Here is a 19,348-nt window from a genome sequence, read left to right on the forward strand (position 1 = left end):
TAACATGTGTCCATCCTCTCTGTCCCCAGGTGAGTCTGCTGGGCTAGAGTACTGTTGTCAGCTATCCTCTCTGTCCCCAGGTGAGTCTGGTGGGCTAGAGTACTGTTGTCAGCTATCCTCTCTGTCCCCAGGTGAGTCTGCTGGGCTAGAGTAGTGTTGTCAGCTATCCTCTCTGTCCCCAGGTGAATCTGCTGGGCTAGAGTGCTGTTGTCAGCTATCCTCTCTGTCCCCAGGTGAGTCTGCTGGGCTAGAGTACTGTTGTCAGCTATCCTCTCTGTCCCCAGGTGAGTCTACTTGACTAGAGTACTGTTGTCAGCTATCCTCTCTGTCCCCAGGTGAGTCTGCTGGGCTAGAGTACTGTTGTCAGCTATCCTCTCTGTCCCCAGCTGAGTCTGCTGGGCTAGAGTACTGTTGTCAGCTATCCTTTCTGTCCCCAGGTGAGTCTGCTGGGCTAGAGTACTGTTGTCAGCTATCCTCTCTGTCCCCAGGTGAGTCTGCTGGGCTAGAGTAGTGTTGTCAGCTATCCTCTCTGTCCCCAGGTGAATCTGCTGGGCTAGAGTACTGTTGTCAGCTATCCTCTCTGTCCCCAGGTGAATCTGCTGGGCTAGAGTACTGTTGTCAGCTATCCTCTCTGTCCCCAGGTGAGTCTGCTGGGCTAGAGTAGTGTTGTCAGCTATCCTCTCTGTCCCCAGGTGAGTCTGCTGGGCTAGAGTACTGTTGTCAGCTATCCATAGACTTTCAATGGCCACGTTTTGTGGATTACCAAATGCAATAACGTTTTTGTATAAAACACCTAATTAAAAACAATAACTTTTTTCAGAACATGTTTGTCATGTTGGTCTTCAAATGTTTTACTAACTTCTGTGCTAACTTAAACATCCAGACAAACGTAAACATAGAGATTTAAAAGGGATAAAATAAAGAAATGTATCACGTCCAGAGTGAATATATTTAAACTAGTGATACATGTATTACATAAGGATACAGTCGATGATATAGAGTACAGTATATACGTATGCATATGAGATGAATAATGTAGGGTAAGTAACATTATATAAGGTAGCATTGTTTAAAGTGGCTAGTGATATATTTACATCATTTCCCATCAATTCCCATTATTAAAGTGGCTAGTGATACATGTATTACATAAGGATACAGTCGATGATATAGAGTACAGTATATACATATGAGATGAGTATGTAAACAAAGTGGCATAGTTTAAAGTGGCTAGTGATACATGTATTACATAAGGATACAGTCGATGATATAGAGTACAGTATATACATATGAGATGAGTATGTAAACAAAGTGGCATAGTTTAAAGTGGCTAGTGATACATGTATTACATAAGGATACAGTCGATGATATAGAGTACAGTATATACGTATGCATATGAGATGAATAATGTAGGGTAAGTAACATTATATAAGGTAGCATTGTTTAAAGTGGCTAGTGATATATTTACATCATTTTCCATCAATTCCCATTATTAAAGTGGCTGGAGTTGAGTCAGTGTCAGTGTCAATGTGTTGGCAGCAGCCCCTCAATGTTAGTGGTGGCTGTTTAACAGTCTGATGGCCTTGAGATAGAAGCTGTTTTTCAGTCTCTCGGTCCCAGCTTTGATGCACCTGTACTGACCTCGCCTTCTGGATGATAGCGGGGTGAACAGGCAGTGGCTTGGGTGGTTGATGTCCTTGATGATCTTAATGGCCTTCCTGTAACATCGGGTGGTGTAGGTGTCCTGGAGGGCAGGTAGTTTGCCCCCGGTGATGCGTTGTGCAGACCTCACTACCCTCTGGAGAGCCTTACGGTTGTGGGCGGAGCAGTTGCCGTACCAGGCGGTGATACAGCCCGCCAGGAAGCTCTCGATTGTGCATCTGTAGAAGTTTGTGAGTGCTTTTGGTGACAAACCAAATTTCTTCAGCCTCCTGAGGTTGAAGAGGCGCTGCTGCGCCTTCTTCACGATGCTGTCTGTGTGAGTGGACCAATTCAGTGTGTCTGTGATGTGTATGCCGAGGAACTTAAAACTTTTTGACAGAATGGCTGTGAGACATGTTGCTGTACTCCCAGTTCAGGTCCTTGCTTCTGGTACATGTTGACAGAATGGCTGTGAGACATGTTGCTGTACTCCCAGTTCAGGCCCTTGCTTCTGGTACATGTTGACAGAATGGCTGTGAGACACGTTGCTGTACTCCCAGTTCAGGCCCTTGCTTCTGGATACATGTTGACAGAATGGCTGTGAGACAGTGAGAGACCGTTGCTGTACTCCCAGTTCAGGCACTTTTGCTTCCAGAACCACTAAAGACTCCCAGTATTCAATCAGGAAACTTGAAGGAGATGTGTGTCAACATCCAAGCCCATGTCCAAGCCCATGTCCAAGCCCATGTCCCAGCCCATGTCCCAGCCCATGTCCAAGCCCATGTCCCAGCCCATGTCCCTGCCCATGTCCAAGCCCATGTCCCAGCCCATGTCCCAGCCCATGTCCCAGCCCATGTCCCAGCCCATGTCCCAGCCCATGTCCAAGCCCATGTCCAAGCCCATGTCCAAGACCATGTCCCAGCCCATGTCCAAGCCCATGTCCAAGCCCATGTCCAAGCCCATGTCCCAGCCCATGTCCAAGCCCATGTCCAAGCCCATGTCCAAGCCCATGTCCAAGACCATGTCCAAGCCCATGTCCAAGACCATGTCCAAGCCCATGTCCAAGCCCATGTCCAAGCCCATGTCCAAGCCCATGTCCCAGCATGCAGTGGCCTGCTAGGGAGATGACGAATAAATACATGATGAACCTTCCATCACCAAAGCCATGTTCAACGTGTTTAACATACAACTATTCAGTTCATAAACATTGACTGTAATACTGTGCCTCTTGGGTCCTGTGGTGAAAGGCTGCTGTGCCGAGGTATTGGGATCTGTATTCACAAAGCTCTTCAGAGTAGGACTAGGAACAGCTCCCCCGGTAAACATTGGTTCTGATATAAAAGGCCAAACTGATCCTGAATCAGTATTCCTAATCTGAGATGCTTCGTGAAAACGGGCCCTGGTCTGTCTGCACGTATAAAGAGACCAATCACCTTCATGTACACGTATATAGACCAATCACCTTCATGTACACGTATATAGACCAATCACCTTCATGTACACGTATAAAGACCAATCACCATCCTGTACACGTATAAAGAGACCAATCACCTTCATGCACACGTATATAGACCAATCACCTTGATGTACACGTATAAACAGACCAATCACCTTCATGTACACGTATAAACAGACCAATCACCATCCTGTACACGTATAAAGAGACCAATCACCTTCATGTACACGTATAAACAGACCAATCACCTTCATGTACACGTATAAACAGACCAATCACCTTCATGTACACGTATAAACAGACCAATCACCTTGATGTACACGTATAAACAGACCAATCACCTTCATGTACACGTATAATCAGACCTATCACCTTCATGTACACGTATAATCAGACCAATCACCTTGATGTACACGTATATAGACCAATCACCTTCATGTACACGTATAAACAGACCAATCACCTTCATGTACACGTATAAACAGACCAATCACCTTGATGTACACGTATAAACAGACCAATCACCTTGATGTACACGTTATAGACCAATCACCTTGATGTACACGTATAAACAGACCAATCACCTTCATGTACACGTTATAGACCAATCACCTTGATGTACACGTATAAACAGACCAATCACCTTCATGTACACGTATAAAGAGACCAATCACCTTGATGTACACGTTATAGACCAATCACCTTGATGTACACGTATATAGACCAATCACCTTCATGTACACGTATAAAGAAACGCCTGCATATTCCTGGCCTATACAGAGCCAGGGCAAAGATTTGTAAATACTGTAGTAGTGACCCAGTGGCATGAAAATAAAGTTTAATGTATTTATAGAGACATTTATAAAAGGAAGCAGTAAATCCTCTGATATAAATCTTTAAAGATATTCTCTGGTACTTTTTGTATATTTTCAAATCAAACAAACTTTGATTTGACTCTCACAACCTACCCCTAAAGCCCTAACGGACCAATCAGTTTGGAAGAGTTGGGCTAGGAGGCGGGACGAAGGACAACTGAGGGACATGTTTCGGGCGAGTCTCTCATGTGTAATCTCGAGAACGGCCGGCAAGTTCTCGCATACCGTCACATTGTCACTGTAGAAACTTGCATCGATGCACTCTAAGTTTGTCTGTCTGTATGAAATATTGACTTGGCCAGAACAATGTTCAGTTTCACTAGCTAGCTACTTGCTTCTGTGTGTTTTGTCCACGTTAGCTACAGTCAGTGTAATTAGCTAGCTAGCCAACTAGCTACTTAGCTGACTCTGCTAGGTTCGATGGAAAGCATCGACGGCGGCTAGTCATTCAACATTATCTGGCTAGCTAGCTGTGTGAACGTAACACCTCAGGGACGATCCCACCTCCAAAGTAAGGAAACCAGATATAAATCCCTCTTGGTAGAAGGATGAATGCCGTGTAAAGATTGTTTACCGTTTCTCTCATTTGTCTTTACCTTGTCGAGTAGCTACCAGTAATTTGAATTCACTCACGCTAGTTTGTTGGTTGGCTTGATGCTGCACCTGTTCTGAGTCTGAGGACAGCCACGGGTCCCCCGGTGGACACTCACTGACCTTCACCCCAAGGGTCTGGTGAGTACAGACATTGGATGAGAAAGCCAGAGGTCCATCCCATCTGACCTTCTCCTGCAATTAGTTTTGAGAAGGAGATGAGGAGAGAGGATGCAAGTAGTATTCAATTGAGATATTCCAATTGACACAACCCATTAAACTTTCGTTTTTGGACATGACATTACAACATTGGACAAGTATTTTATGTGGTTGAAATTACCTTTTATGTTGCAGACAAAGACAGCACGTTTCCATGGTCCCGTAACCATGCATTCACATTCTATCAACATGTTGAAAGATATTAACCAATTAACCAAATGAACATTTGGTGTTTCTTTTTACTACAATAAATACTTAATTACACAGTTCATATTATTTAGGCTATTATTTTAGGCTATGTGAGAGGTAATGAACCCAGAGTTAATATTATATTAGACTATATGAGAGGTTATAAACCTATATGAGAGGTTATAGACCTATATGAGAGGTTATAGACCTATATGAGAGGTTATAGACTATGTGAGAGGTTATAAACCTAGAGTTAATATTATTTTAGACTATATGAGAGGTTATAAACCTATATGAGAGGTTATAGACCTATATGAGAGGTTATAGACCTATATGAGAGGTTATAGACTATGTGAGAGGTTATAGACCTATATGAGAGGTTATAGACCTATATGAGAGGTTATAGACTATATGAGAGGTTATAAACCTAGAGTTAATATTATATTAGACTATGTGAGAGGTTATAAACCTAGAGTTAATATTATATTAGACTATGTGAGAGGTTATAAACCTAGAGTTAATATCATATTAGACTATATGAGAGGTTATAAACCTAGAGTTAATATTATATTAGACTATGTGAGAGGTTATAAACCTAGAGTTAATATTATATTAGACTATGTGAGAGGTTATAGACCTAGAGTTAATATTATATTAGACTACGTGAGAGGTTATAGACTTATGTGAGAGGTTATAAACCTAGAGTTAATATTATATTAGACTATATGAGAGGTAATAGACATATATGAAAGGTTATAGACCTATATGAGAGGTTATAGACCTATATGAGAGGTTATAGACCTATATGAGAGGTTATAGACCTATATGAGAGGTTATAGACTTATGTGAGAGTTTATTAACCTAGAGTTAATATTATATTAGACTATGTGAGAGGTTATAAACCTAGAGTTAATATTATATTAGACTTTATGAGAGGTTATAAACTGACAGTCAGTGTCCAGATTTCAGTTACTATTCCATTTAAAGGGGTAGTGCATTAAACAACGTGATTTTCCTCCGTTTTATATGAGATTGTAAAAAAAAAAAAGAAAGGAAATGATGATGATAATGGTCTTTTAGTGTACGAGCTGTTTGAAATGACCGCCTGAACTTTCAGCTTGTTTGGGTTTTTGGCGATATTAGTTATTAGATATTAGTTGACCAATAAGAAATAGGATTTTCTCTCCTCTCTGCCAATAACAGCGAGTTTTCAGGTGACATATCCTACCCGTTAGGCTCCTCAAATTAGGCCCAAGCACACTAGACAGTCCTATCAAAAATTCTTGCTTGGGAAATTGCTTTTTCTACAGAAGCATTTTTTGTGTTTCTTTTTGACCATTTTAATAGAAAACAATCACAGGAAATGAATTGTTACCCAGAAATTATTTGATGTTGAGATAAAAACATCTGCATTGGACCTTTAACCAATCTGAAGGCCTCACCGCTGTCCTCTGCCTCTGACAACATACTCTGTCTTTAAGGCCTCACCGCTGTCCTCCTCCTCTGACAACATACTCTGTCTGAAGGCCTCACCGCTGTCCTCCTCCTCTGACAACATACTCTGTCTGAAGGCCTCACCGCTGTCCTCTGCCTCTGACAACATACTCTGTCTGAAGGCCTCACCGCTGTCCTCCACCTCTGACAACATACTCTGTCTGAAGGCCTCACCACTGTCCTCTGCCTCTGACAACATACTCTGTCTGAAGACCTCACCGCTGTCCTCCTCCTCTGACAACATACTCTGTCTGAAGGCCTCACCGCTGTCCTCCTCCTCTGACAACATACTCTGTCTGAAGGCCTCACCGCTGTCCTCTGTCTCTGACAACATACTCTGTCTGAAGGCCTCACCGCTGTCCTCCTCCTCTGACAACATACTCTGTCTGAAGGCCTCACCGCTGTCCTCCTCCTCTGACAACATACTCTGTCTGAAGGCCTCACCGCTGTCCTCTGCCTCTGACAACATACTCTGTCTGAAGGCCTCACCGCTGTCCTCCTCCTCTGACAACATACTCTGTCTGAAGGCCTCACCGCTGTCCTCCTCCTCTGACAACATACTCTGTCTGAAGGCCTCACCGCTGTCCTCCTCCTCTGACAACATACTCTGTCTGAAGGCCTCACCGCTGTCCTCCTCCTCTGACAACATACTCTGTCTGAAGGCCTCACCGCTGTCCTCCTCCTCTGACAACATACTCTGTCTGAAGGCCTCACCGCTGTCCTCTGCCTCTGACAACATACTCTGTCTGAAGGCCTCACCGCTGTCCTCTGTCTCTGACAACATACTCTGTCTGAAGGCCTCACCGCTGTCCTCTGTCTCTGACAACATACTCTGTCTGAAGGCCTCACCGCTGTCCTCTGTCTCTGACAACATACTCTTTCTGAAGGCCTCACCGCTGTCCTCCTCCTCTGACAACATACTCTGTCTGAAGGCCTCACCGCTGTCCTCCTCCTCTGACAACATACTCTGTCTGAAGGCCTCACCGCTGTCCTCCTCCTCTGACAACATATTCTGTCTGAAGGCCTCACCGCTGTCCTCCTCCTCTGACAACATACTCTGTCTGAAGACCTCACCGCTGTCCTCCTCCTCTGACAACATACTCTGTCTGAAGGCCTCACCGCTGTCCTCTGTCTCTGACAACATACTCTGTCTGAAGGCCTCACCGCTGTCCTTCTCCTCTGACAACATACTCTTTCTGAAGGCCTCACCGCTGTCCTCCTCCTCTGACAACATACTCTGTCTGAAGGCCTCACCGCTGTCCTCCTCCTCTGACAACATACTCTGTCTGAAGGCCTCACCGCTGTCCTCCTCCTCTGACAACATACTCTGTCTGAAGGCCTCACCGCTGTCCTCTGTCTCTGACAACATACTCTGTCTGAAGGCCTCACCGCTGTCCTCCTCCTCTGACAACATACTCTGTCTGAAGGCCGCTGTCCTCCTCCTCTGACAACATACTCTGTCTGAAGGCCTCACCGCTGTCCTCCTCCTCTGACAACATACTCTGTCTGAAGGCCTCACCGCTGTCCTCCTCCTCTGACAACATACTCTGTCTGAAGGCCGCTGTCCTCCTCTTCTGACAACATACTCTGTCTGAAGGCCTCACCACTGTCCTCTGCCTCTGACAACATACTCTGTCTGAAGGCCTCACCGCTGTCCTCCTCCTCTGACAACATACTCTGTCTGAAGGCCTCACCGCTGTCCTCCTCCTCTGACAACATACTCTGTCTGAAGGCCTCACCGCTGTCCTCCTCCTCTGACAACATACTCTGTCTGAAGGCCGCTGTCCTCCTCCTCTGACAACATACTCTGTCTGAAGGCCTCACCACTGTCCTCTGCCTCTGACAACATACTCTGTCTGAAGACCTCACCGCTGTCCTCCTCCTCTGACAACATACTCTGTCTGAAGGCCTCACCGCTGTCCTCCTCCTCTGACAACATACTCTGTCTGAAGGCCTCACCGCTGTCCTCCGCCTCTGACAACATACTCTGTCTGAAGGCCTCACCGCTGTCCTCCTCCTCTGACAACATACTCTGTCTGAAGGCCTCACCGCTGTCCTCCTCCTCTGACAACATACTCTGTCTGAAGGCCTCACCGCTGTCCTCCTCCTCTGACAACATACTCTGTCTGAAGGCCTCACCGCTGTCCTCTGCCTCTGACAACATACTCTGTCTGAAGACCTCACCGCTGTCCTCCACCTCTGACAACATACTCTGTCTGAAGGCCTCACCGCTGTCCTCCTCCTCTGACAACATACTCTGTCTGAAGGCCTCACCGCTGTCCTCCTCCTCTGACAACATACTCTGTCTGAAGGCCTCACCGCTGTCCTCTGTCTCTGACAACATACTCTGTCTGAAGGCCTCACCGCTGTCCTCCTCCTCTGACAACATACTCTGTCTGAAGGCCTCACCGCTGTCCTCTGTCTCTGACAACATACTCTGTCTGAAGGCCTCACCGCTGTCCTCTGCCTCTGACAACATACTCTGTCTGAAGGCCTCATCGCTGTCCTCTGTCTCTGACAACATACTCTGTCTGAAGGCCTCACCGCTGTCCTCCTCCTCTGACAACATACTCTGTCTGAAGGCCTCACCGCTGTCCTCCGCCTCTGACAACATACTCTGTCTGAAGGCCTCACCGCTGTCCTCCTCCTCTGACAACATACTCTGTCTGAAGGCCTCACCGCTGTCCTCTGTCTCTGACAACATACTCTGTCTGATGGCCGCTGTCCTCCTCCTCTGACAACATACTCTGTCTGAAGGCCTCACAGCTGTCCTCCTCCTCTGACAACATACTCTGTCTGAAGGCCTCACCGCTGTCCTCTGCCTCTGACAACATACTCTGTCTGAAGGCCTCACCGCTGTCCTCCGCCTCTGACAACAAACTCTTTCTGAAGGCCGCTGTCCTCCGCCTCTGACAACAAACTCTTTCTGAAGGCCGCTGTCCTCCGCCTCTGACAACAAACTCTTTCTGAAGGCCGCTGTCCTCTGCCTCTGACAACATACGCTTTCTTCCGAGAGTTAAACAGTCATTTAACTTAAATGAAGGGTAGAAGCCAACTGCAAATGTAGGGATGTAACAGCCTTTCCAGATAGGAAGTGATGTAACAGCCTTTCCAGATAGGAAGGGATGTAACAGCCTTTCCAGATAGGAAGTGATGTAACAGCCTTTCCAGATAGGAAGTGATGTAACAGCCTTTCCAGATAGGAAGGGATGTAACAGCCTTTCCAGATAGGAAGTGATGTAACAGCCTTTCCAGATAGGAAGTGATGTAACAGCCTTTCCAGATAGGAAGGGATGTAACAGCCATTCCAGATAGTGAGGGATGTAACAGCCTTTCCAGATAGGAAGTGATGTAACAGCCTTTCCAGATAGGAAGGGATGTAACAGCCTTTCCAGATAGGAAGTGATTATCAAATCGTGGATGAATTGATTGAATTCATTAACTTCTAAGTTCAAGTTGCCAAACGTTGTCGAACGTTACATGAGTAGAAATGTGAAGAGTGCAGACATGATTTGGAGTGGCATGTTTGTTCTATATAACATATTTCTAACTTAACGTTCCAAAATGTCCTGTTGAATATAGTTTTGTTGTGTCAGAGTTATGGCTGGCACAATTATCGTATGTTCGTGTAAGCGACAATTATGGACAAAAAAAAAGGCTATTAAAAACTATCGTTATAGCTAATTGTCTTAACACATTCATTTTAGGAGACTTTATATTCAAGAAGATACAGTTTACCCAATAGCAGTTTAAAATGTTTACATGAAGTGGGTAGAGCCGGTCATTATTTTAGGGCACGGTTGGGAGGAGGTACTTCATTTCCAAGTGGTCAAAGCGGTCTTTTGTCATAGCTTATTTTCAAAAGATGAATTACAAGTTCAAAACATTTTTTCAACAACAATTGTTTTATTAATTTATTAATTATTAATTTAGTATTTATTTAAACTTTTATTTAACCAAGAACAAATTCTAATTTACAATGACGGCCTACCCCGGCCAAACCCGGACGACGCTGAGCCAATTGAGCGCCACCCCATGGGTCTCCCAATCACGGCCGGATGTGACACAGTCTGAATTCGAATCAGGGACTGTAGTGACGCCTCCAGCATTGAGATGCAGTGCCTTAGACCACTGCACCACTCAGAGCAGTCAGTGTAATTGGCTAGCTAACAATGGTAATCGTGACAATAACAGTTGGCTATTTGCATGACAATTAATGGTTACCACACATTCCCTAATTGTCACAGCCCTAGATGTAGTGTTGTGCTGGAACAAAAGCCTGCACACCGTAGACTATAAAGAGCCAATGGTTAGTGCAGTAGCCTGCTGTACTTCATGGAGAGTACGCAGTTCAGTCATTTCACCAGCAGAGGTCAGTACAGGTCTGCAATATAATAATGTCCATTTGTTGGCCCCTCTAAAAGTAGTTTTCTTTTTTGCATGATTCCGTTTATTTATTTTTTCACAAATTCCATTTTCTACGTTTTGTTTTTCCAAATGTCTGCTTTTCCAGTTTTTGATGTTATAAATCACACTTTAAAATCAGTAAAAACAAATACAAAATGGACGTTCTATGTCCACAAAAATAATCTCAAAACACATCATGAGACCACTTTTGAGGTCTGGGGAAAAAATCTAAGAAATGTATATATTTGTTATCCTTTAATTCCTTTAATTCGCACCAGCAAGATACCATTGTTTGGTTAGCGATGTTTCTGTAGTGCTCATGAGTTTGAAAAAACAAATAGCCACTGGATGGATGTAAATAATCGTGATCTCATTCAGCCTAGTAGGCATAGGCTACTTGTATTTAACTATTGAATTGAGAAGGTTTTGGGGAAAGGCATTCAACCTCTCCCAGAAGATAATTATCATTACCTTCATCACTACAGAAAGTGTGGACACACAGACAGTGGCATTCCTCTGCCGTTCCAGAAAGTTGCAGGAAAATACGAATAATTTATGCATTTTCTTCATATCTAATGATTAACTTGGGCAAATGAATTCATTTCCTACTAAGTTCAATACATTTAGTTGATTTCCTACTCATTTCAATACCTTTAGTTGATTTCCTACTAAGTTCAATACATTGTTGAATATTGTTTAGTTAAGTTTTAATGTCTAGATTCCGTGATTCCGTGATTCCGTGATTCCGTGATTCCGTCCGGCCCTAAATTTGAGGAACCTTGGAAACACATTCCTCTATTTTTCACTTTGCTCCAACAGCCCTCGAGTCATTCCGTGAAATAAGTCCCTGTTGCGTCCTTTCCATATTTTAAGTCGAAATTGTCCACCATTATTGAATTCATTTTAAAAGACTATTATATTACATGACGTGCTCTTTAATAATAGTCCACAATGGAAAATTCAATCAATCAGATGTTTAATATGACTAAAGACTAAGGCTAAAGTGCCAAAATTCTGCACATTTGACATGTCCCTCCGAACACCTTCATCACCTTCTACGAAGATTTTTAAACCAACTAGCTTCTTAGCAAAGAACAATTTCTCAAGTAGGAGTCTGGGAGTGGTCTGAGTGGGAAGTGCAACTCTGAAAACAAGCTGTTATTGGCAGAGAGGTTTGGATCTATCTTTCTTATTGGTCTATTAACTCATTTACCTGCCGGGTGATGTCACCACGCAGGCCAAAACACCATCCCACCACATTTTCAGGCGCCCACATTTTTGACCGCGGCTGGACTTTTAAAATGAATCTCACTAATCACGTTAAATAAATTAATCTTCAGAAATGACTTGGTCAAAGCAACAAAAGAACAATGGAAAAGCCTGGAGAAATGTTGGGGTGGGTTAGCATCTTTCTAGAAGTCACAGAGGGTGCATGGAGGAACATGTTAAATGTTGGGATTAAAATCTTCTTTTTTTTAATACATTTTTACAATATAGGCCATTTTAATTTTTTAACAAGTTACACTACCCAAAAGAGACTCATTTCGTGCAATGACCCCCTTAGTTCTCTCTCTCTCTCTCTCGATTCGTTCACCTAATGTCAATGCATCTCCGTTATATGTGAATATTTATTTGAAAACTGTGCATAGTTTTTAGAATACCCTTTAAAATGAACCCTTTTCTAACCACAAGTGTCTGTTTAGTCTTCAAGTTTAAAAAAAAATGTTATGTTATAAAATGTTCCAAAAGTGATTGTCTGTATTCAAACGATAGACGTTTAGGTTAATATAGTTCATATAAAACCGTGTTTTCAGCCATGATAAACCAACACAACCCAAATTTGAGAGAGACGGCGAGACGGAGAGAGACAGAGATTCACTAAAGCTATCTTTGTAGTCCCCCCCCCCCCCCAAAAAAAAGCACTTTAAAGTGCACTACTTTTGACCAGAGCTGACAGGGTTTCCATAGGGCTCTGGTCAAAAGCCGTGCACTACATAGGGAATAGAATTCCATTTGGGACACATCCCTGGACCGGCAGAGATCCAACACAGATCCTTTCAGGTTTTCCAACCTCACTGAGAGTATGTTTGTTATTTAATATCTGGTCACTCATGTTTAATATTATATATTTATACATTTAAACTTCCCTTTCCTCTAAACGGTCATCATCTACAGTGTTTAATTTCTAGAACTTTCTTCTTCCTCCTAAAATTGAAAAGACATTTGGATTATAACAATAGGAAATGCTTCCCAGTGCTAGAAGTGCCAATATCACTACTATTGTACTGTAGTAGAGGAATGCCAAGCCAAGCTGAGGCTGCAGAGTTGGTGTTGTCCACATGGGTTTAAGATATGGTTGATTGGCTGGCTGGGTGGTTGATAGGATAACGTTTTGGTAATGTCGACATGAGATCTATACATGAGAAGCAGAAGGACCTACTGTGAGAAAGTTGGAGTCACTTTGAACATTGCTGCTACTGTGTGTGTGTGTGTGTGTGTGTGTGTGTGTGTGTGTGTGTGTGTGTGTGTGTGTGTGTGTGTGTGTGTGTGTGTGTGTGTGTGTGTGTGTGTGTGTGTGTGTGTGTGTGTGTGTGTGTGTGTGTGTGTGTGGTGTGTGTGTGTGTGTGTGTGTGTGTGTGTGTGTGGTGTGTGTCCTGGCTGCTCCTCTCTGTGGCAGGATGATGGGCTGAAGAACGCTCTGAGGAGGGAAGGGCGAGTTGGAGGGAGAGGAAGAAGTGGACAGGAGGAGGAGGCATAAGGGGTGAGGGATGTGTGGAGGGCTGGGATAAAGGAGGGAGGGCTGGGGTAAAGGAGGGATATGTGGAGGGCTGGGATAAAGGAGGAGGGATGTGTAGAGGGCTGGGATAAAGGAGGAGAGATATGTAGAGGGCTGGGTAAAGGAGGAGGGATATGTAGAGGGCTGGGGTAAAGGAGGGAGGGCTGGGATAAAGGAGGAGGGATATGTGGAGGGCTGGGTTAAAGGAGGAGGGTTGTGTAGAGGGCTGGGGTAAAGGAGGAGGGATATGTAGAGGGCTGGGTAAAGGAGGAGGGATATGTAGAGGGCTGGGGTAAAGGAGGAGGGATATGTAGAGGGCTGGGTAAAGGAGGGAGGGCTGGGGTAAAGGAGGGATATGTGGAGGGCTGGGTTAAAGGAGGAGGGATGTGTGGAGGGCTGGGGTAAAGGAGGGATATGTGGAGGGCTGGGTTAAAGGAGGAGGGATGTGTAGAGGGCTGGGGTAAAGGAGGAGGGATATGTAGAGGGCTGGGTAAAGGAGGAGGGATATGTAGAGGGCTGGGGTAAAGGAGGCGGGATATGTAGAGGGCTGGGTAAAGGAGGAGGGATATGTAGAGGGCTGGGGTAAAGGAGGGAGGGCTGGGGTAAAGGAGGGATATGTGGAGGGCTGGGTTAAAGGGGGAGGGATTTGTGGAGGGCTGGGGTAAAGGAGGAGGGATGTGTGGAGGGCTGGGGTAAAGAAGGAGGGATGTGTGGAGGGCTGGGTTAAAGGAGGAGGGATGTGTGGAGGGCTGGGGTAAAGGAGGAGGGAAGTGTGGTGGGGTGGGGTAAAGGACTGCGGAGGGGAGGATCACCATGTTGGCTTGGCACGCTGTCTGTCTGTCAGTTCGACTGGCTGTCTTTTGGATGGATGGAATATCCTGGTTCCACTGCTAACAAATTTACTTAATAAACAGATATTTGTTTTGTGCTCTCAGGACATGTGTAGATATCCTAGCCCCAGTTTACAAGTAATGGAAGGGGCCCTCTTTGCCTGGCTATTAACCCCACACCCTACATTCTCTCTGCTCACAAAGGCTTTAATGTCCTCAATAGGCTGGTTCTACCCTCCACACCGACTGAAGGACTGACTGGATATTTTCAACCCTATTGTTTCTGGGTTTCTGGACCGGACAAAAGTGTTTTGAGGGATGTGTTCACACATTCAATCACACGCGTTAATGTCACAAAATGTCCTCATCAAGGCAGATTCAGACAGTCACCACTCTGCTTATTACGTGGCCCCTCCTGGACTTCCTGTTCACCCACGACTGAGTGACCGCGCATGATTCCAACGCCATCATTACTTTCGCTGATGACACAATGGTGGTAGGCCGTCGTCATTGACGATTATGAGACATGCTATAGAGCCCCACAGCGACGGTGTCATTATACCCATAAAACCTAGCGGGCCAACAGGGAAATGGTACCAATTATTTTTCCTCCATACAAATCCTATAGGGGATTTTTAGAAACATTTAAAATATGGGCTGTGTTTCGTGTTACGCTTACCCTGGAGTGACGTTTGGATAAACATGTAAATCTCTCTCGGACAACGTGACTTTTATCAATATATCCGTCTCTATTTAAACTCAGATTAATTTAGTAAAATATTTGACTCCTTGCTGTCCCCAGTCTACCTGTGCTGCTGCTCCAGTTTCAACTGTTTCTGCCTGCGGCTACGGAACCCTGACCTGTTCACCGGACGTGCTACCTTGTCCCAGACCTGCTGTTTTCAACTCTCTAGAGACAGCAGAAGCGGTAGAGATACTCTCAATGACCAGCTATGAAAAGCCAACTGACATTTACTCCTGAGGTGCTGACCTGTTGCACCCTCTACAACCACTGTGATTATTATTATTTGACCCTGCTGGTCATCTATGAACGTTTTAACATCTTGGTAATGTTCTGTTATAATCTCCACCCAGAAGAGGACTGGCCACGTTTGATTTGATGACAGTGACTGTGTGATAGTGTGATAGTGACTATGTGATAGTATGAGCTGGGTGACATGTCTCAGTGTGATAGTGACTATGTGATAGTGTGAGCTGGGTGACATGTCTCAGTGTGATAGTGACTATGTGATAGTGTGAGCTGGGTGACATGTCTCAGTGTGACAGTGACTATGTGATAGTATGAGCAGGGTGACATGTCTCAGTGTGATAGTGACTATGTGATAGTATGAGCTGGGTGACATGTCTCAGTGTGATAGTGACTATGTGATAGTATGAGCTGGGTGACATGTCTCAGTGTGACAGTGACTATGTGATAGTATGAGCAGGGTGACATGTCTCAGTGTGATAGTGACTATGTGATAGTATGAGCTGGGTGACATGTCTCAGTGTGATAGTGACAATGTGATAGTATGAGCTGGGTGACATGTCTCAGTGTGATAGTGACTATGTGATAGTGTGAGCTGGGTGACATGTCTCAGTGTGATAGTGACTATGTGATAGTGTGAGCTGGGTGACATGTCTCAGTGTGATAGTGACTATGTGATAGTGTGAGCTGGGTGAAATGTCTCAGTGTGATAGTGACTATGTGATAGTGTGAGCTGGGTGACATGTCTCAGTGTGATAGTGACTATATGATAGTATGAGCTGGGTGACATGTCTCAGTGTGATAGTGACTATGTGATAGTGTGAGCTGGGTGACATGTCTCAGTGTGATAGTGACTATATGATAGTATGAGCTGGGTGACATGTCTCAGTGTGATAGTGACTATGTGATAGTATGAGCTGGGTGACATGTCTCAGTGTGATAGTGACTATGTGATAGTATGAGCAGGGTGACATGTCTCAGTGTGATAGTGACTATGTGATAGTATGAGCTGGGTGACATGTCTCAGTGTGATAGTGACTATGTGATAGTGTGAGCTGGGTGACATGTCTCAGTGTTATAGTGACTATGTGATAGTGTGAGCTGGGTGACATGTCTCAGTGTGATAGTGACTATGTGATAGTATGAGCTGGGTGACATGTCTCAGTGTGATAGTGACTATGTGATAGTATGAGCTGGGTGACATGTCTCAGTGTGACAGTGACTATGTGATAGTATGAGCAGGGTGACATGTCTCAGTGTGATAGTGACTATGTGATAGTATGAGCTGGGTGACATGTCTCAGTGTGATAGTGACTATGTGATAGTATGAGCTGGGTGACATGTCTCAGTGTGATAGTGACTATGTGATAGTGTGAGCTGGGTGACATGTCTCAGTGTGATAGTGACTATGTGATAGTGTGAGCTGGGTGACATGTCTCAGTGTGATAGTGAATATGTGATAGTGTGAGCTGGGTGACATGTCTCAGTGTGATAGTGACTATGTGATAGTGTGAGCTGGGTGACATGTCTCAGTGTGATAGTGACTATATGATAGTATGAGCTGGGTGACATGTCTCAGTGTGATAGTGACTATGTGATAGTGTGAGCTGGGTGACATGTCTCAGTGTGATAGTGACTATATGATAGTATGAGCTGGGTGACATGTCTCAGTGTGATAGTGACTATGTGATAGTATGAGCTGGGTGACATGTCTCAGTGTGATAGTGACTATGTGATAGTGTGAGCTGGGTGACATGTCTCAGTGTGATAGTGACTATGTGATAGTGTGAGCTGGGTGACATGTCTCAGTGTGATAGTGACTATGTGATAGTGTGAGCTGGGTGACATGTCTCAGTGTGATAGTGACTATGTGATAGTGTGAGCTGGGTGACATGTCTCAGTGTGATAGTGACTATGTGATAGTATGAGCTGGGTGACATGTCTCAGTGTGATAGTGACTATGTGATAGTGTGAGCTGGGTGACATGTCTCAGTGTGATAGTGACTATGTGATAGTATGAGCTGGGTGACATGTCTCAGTGTGATAGTGACTATGTGATAGTATGAGCTGGGTGACATGTCTCAGTGTGATAGTGACTATGTGATAGTATGAGCTGGGTGACATGTCTCAGTGTGATAGTGACTATGTGATAGTGTGAGCTGGGTGACATGTCTCAGTGTGACAGTGACTATGTGATAGTGTGAGCTGGGTGACATGTCTCAGTGTGATAGTGACTATGTGATAGTATGAGCTGGGTGACATGTCTCAGTGTGATAGTGACTATGTGATAGTATGAGCTGGGTGACATGTCTCAGTGTGATAGTGACTATGTGATAGTGTGAGCTGGGTGACATGTCTCAGTGTGATAGTGACTATGTGATAGTGTGAGCTGGGTGACATGTCTCAGTGTGATAGTGACTATGTGATAGTGTGAGCTGGGTGACATGTCTCAGTGTGATAGTGACTATGTGATAGTGTGAGCTGGGTGACATGTCTCAGTGTGATAGTGACTATGTGATAGTGTGAGCTGGGTGACATGTCTCAGTGTGATAGTGACTATGTGATAGTGTGAGCTGGGTGACATGTCTCAGTGTGACAGTGACTATGTGATAGTGTGAGCTGGGTGACATGTCTCAGTGTGATAGTGACTATATGATAGTGTGAGCTGGGTGACATGTCTCAGTGTGATAGTGACTATGTGATAGTATGAGCTGGGTGACATGTCTCAGTGTGATAGTGACTATGTGATAGTATGAGCTGGGTGACATGTCTCAGTGTGATAGTGACTATGTGATAGTGTGAGCTGGGTGACATGTCTCAGTGTGATAGTGACTATGTGATAGTGTGAGCTGGGTGACATGTCTCAGTGTGATAGTGACTATGTGATAGTGTGAGCTGGGTGACATGTCTCAGTGTGATAGTGACTATGTGATAGTGTGAGCTGGGTGACATGTCTCAGTGTGATAGTGACTATGTGATAGTATGAGCAGGGTGACATGTCTCAGTGTGATAGTGACTATGTGATAGTGTGAGCTGGGTGACATGTCTCAGTGTGATAGTGACTATGTGATAGTATGAGCTGGGTGACATGTCTCAGTGTGATAGTGACTATGTGATAGTATGAGCTGGGTGACATGTCTCAGTGTGATAGTGACTATGTGATAGTATGAGCTGGGTGACATGTCTCAGTGTGATAGTGAATATGTGATAGTGTGAGCTGGGTGACATGTCTCAGTGTGACAGTGACTATGTGATAGTGTGAGCTGGGTGACATGTCTCAGTGTGATAGTGACTATGTGATAGTATGAGCTGGGTGACATGTCTCAGTGTGATAGTGACTATGTGATAGTATGAGCTGGGTGACATGTCTCAGTGTGATAGTGACTATGTGATAGTGTGAGCTGGGTGACATGTCTCAGTGTGATAGTGACTATGTGATAGTGTGAGCTGGGTGACATGTCTCAGTGTGATAGTGACTATGTGATAGTGTGAGCTGGGTGACATGTCTCAGTGTGATAGTGACTATGTGATAGTGTGAGCTGGGTGACATGTCTCAGTGTGATAGTGACTATGTGATAGTGTGAGCTGGGTGACATGTCTCAGTGTGATAGTGACTATATGATAGTATGAGCTGGGTGACATGTCTCAGTGTGATAGTGACTATGTGATAGTATGAGCTGGGTGACATGTCTCAGTGTGATAGTGACTATGTGATAGTGTGAGCTGGGTGACATGTCTCAGTGTGATAGTGACTATGTGATAGTGTGAGCTGGGTGACATGTCTCAGTGTGATAGTGACTATGTGATAGTGTGAGCTGGGTGACATGTCTCAGTGTGATAGTGACTATGTGATAGTGTGAGCTGGGTGACATGTCTCAGTGTGAT

At 44.7% G+C, this 19,348-nt stretch overlaps 1 protein-coding gene across 1 annotated transcript; it reads right to left on the reverse strand.

Annotated features, from left to right (window-relative positions):
• Window positions 1–6,406: 6,406 nt before the first annotated feature.
• Window positions 6,407–7,741, reverse strand: LOC139420508 (dentin matrix acidic phosphoprotein 1-like). Its single transcript, XM_071170714.1, has 3 exons — window positions 7,087–7,741; window positions 6,817–7,011; window positions 6,407–6,741 (listed from the first exon to the last, which is right to left on the reverse strand). Exons 1-3 carry the CDS (start codon window positions 7,739–7,741, stop codon window positions 6,407–6,409), a joined length of 1,185 nt encoding a protein of 394 aa, XP_071026815.1.
• Window positions 7,742–19,348: the final 11,607 nt, after the last annotated feature.

This window comes from Oncorhynchus clarkii, chromosome 11 (assembly GCF_045791955.1).
Source record: "Oncorhynchus clarkii lewisi isolate Uvic-CL-2024 chromosome 11, UVic_Ocla_1.0, whole genome shotgun sequence".
Classification (NCBI taxonomy): domain Eukaryota; kingdom Metazoa; phylum Chordata; class Actinopteri; order Salmoniformes; family Salmonidae; genus Oncorhynchus; species Oncorhynchus clarkii.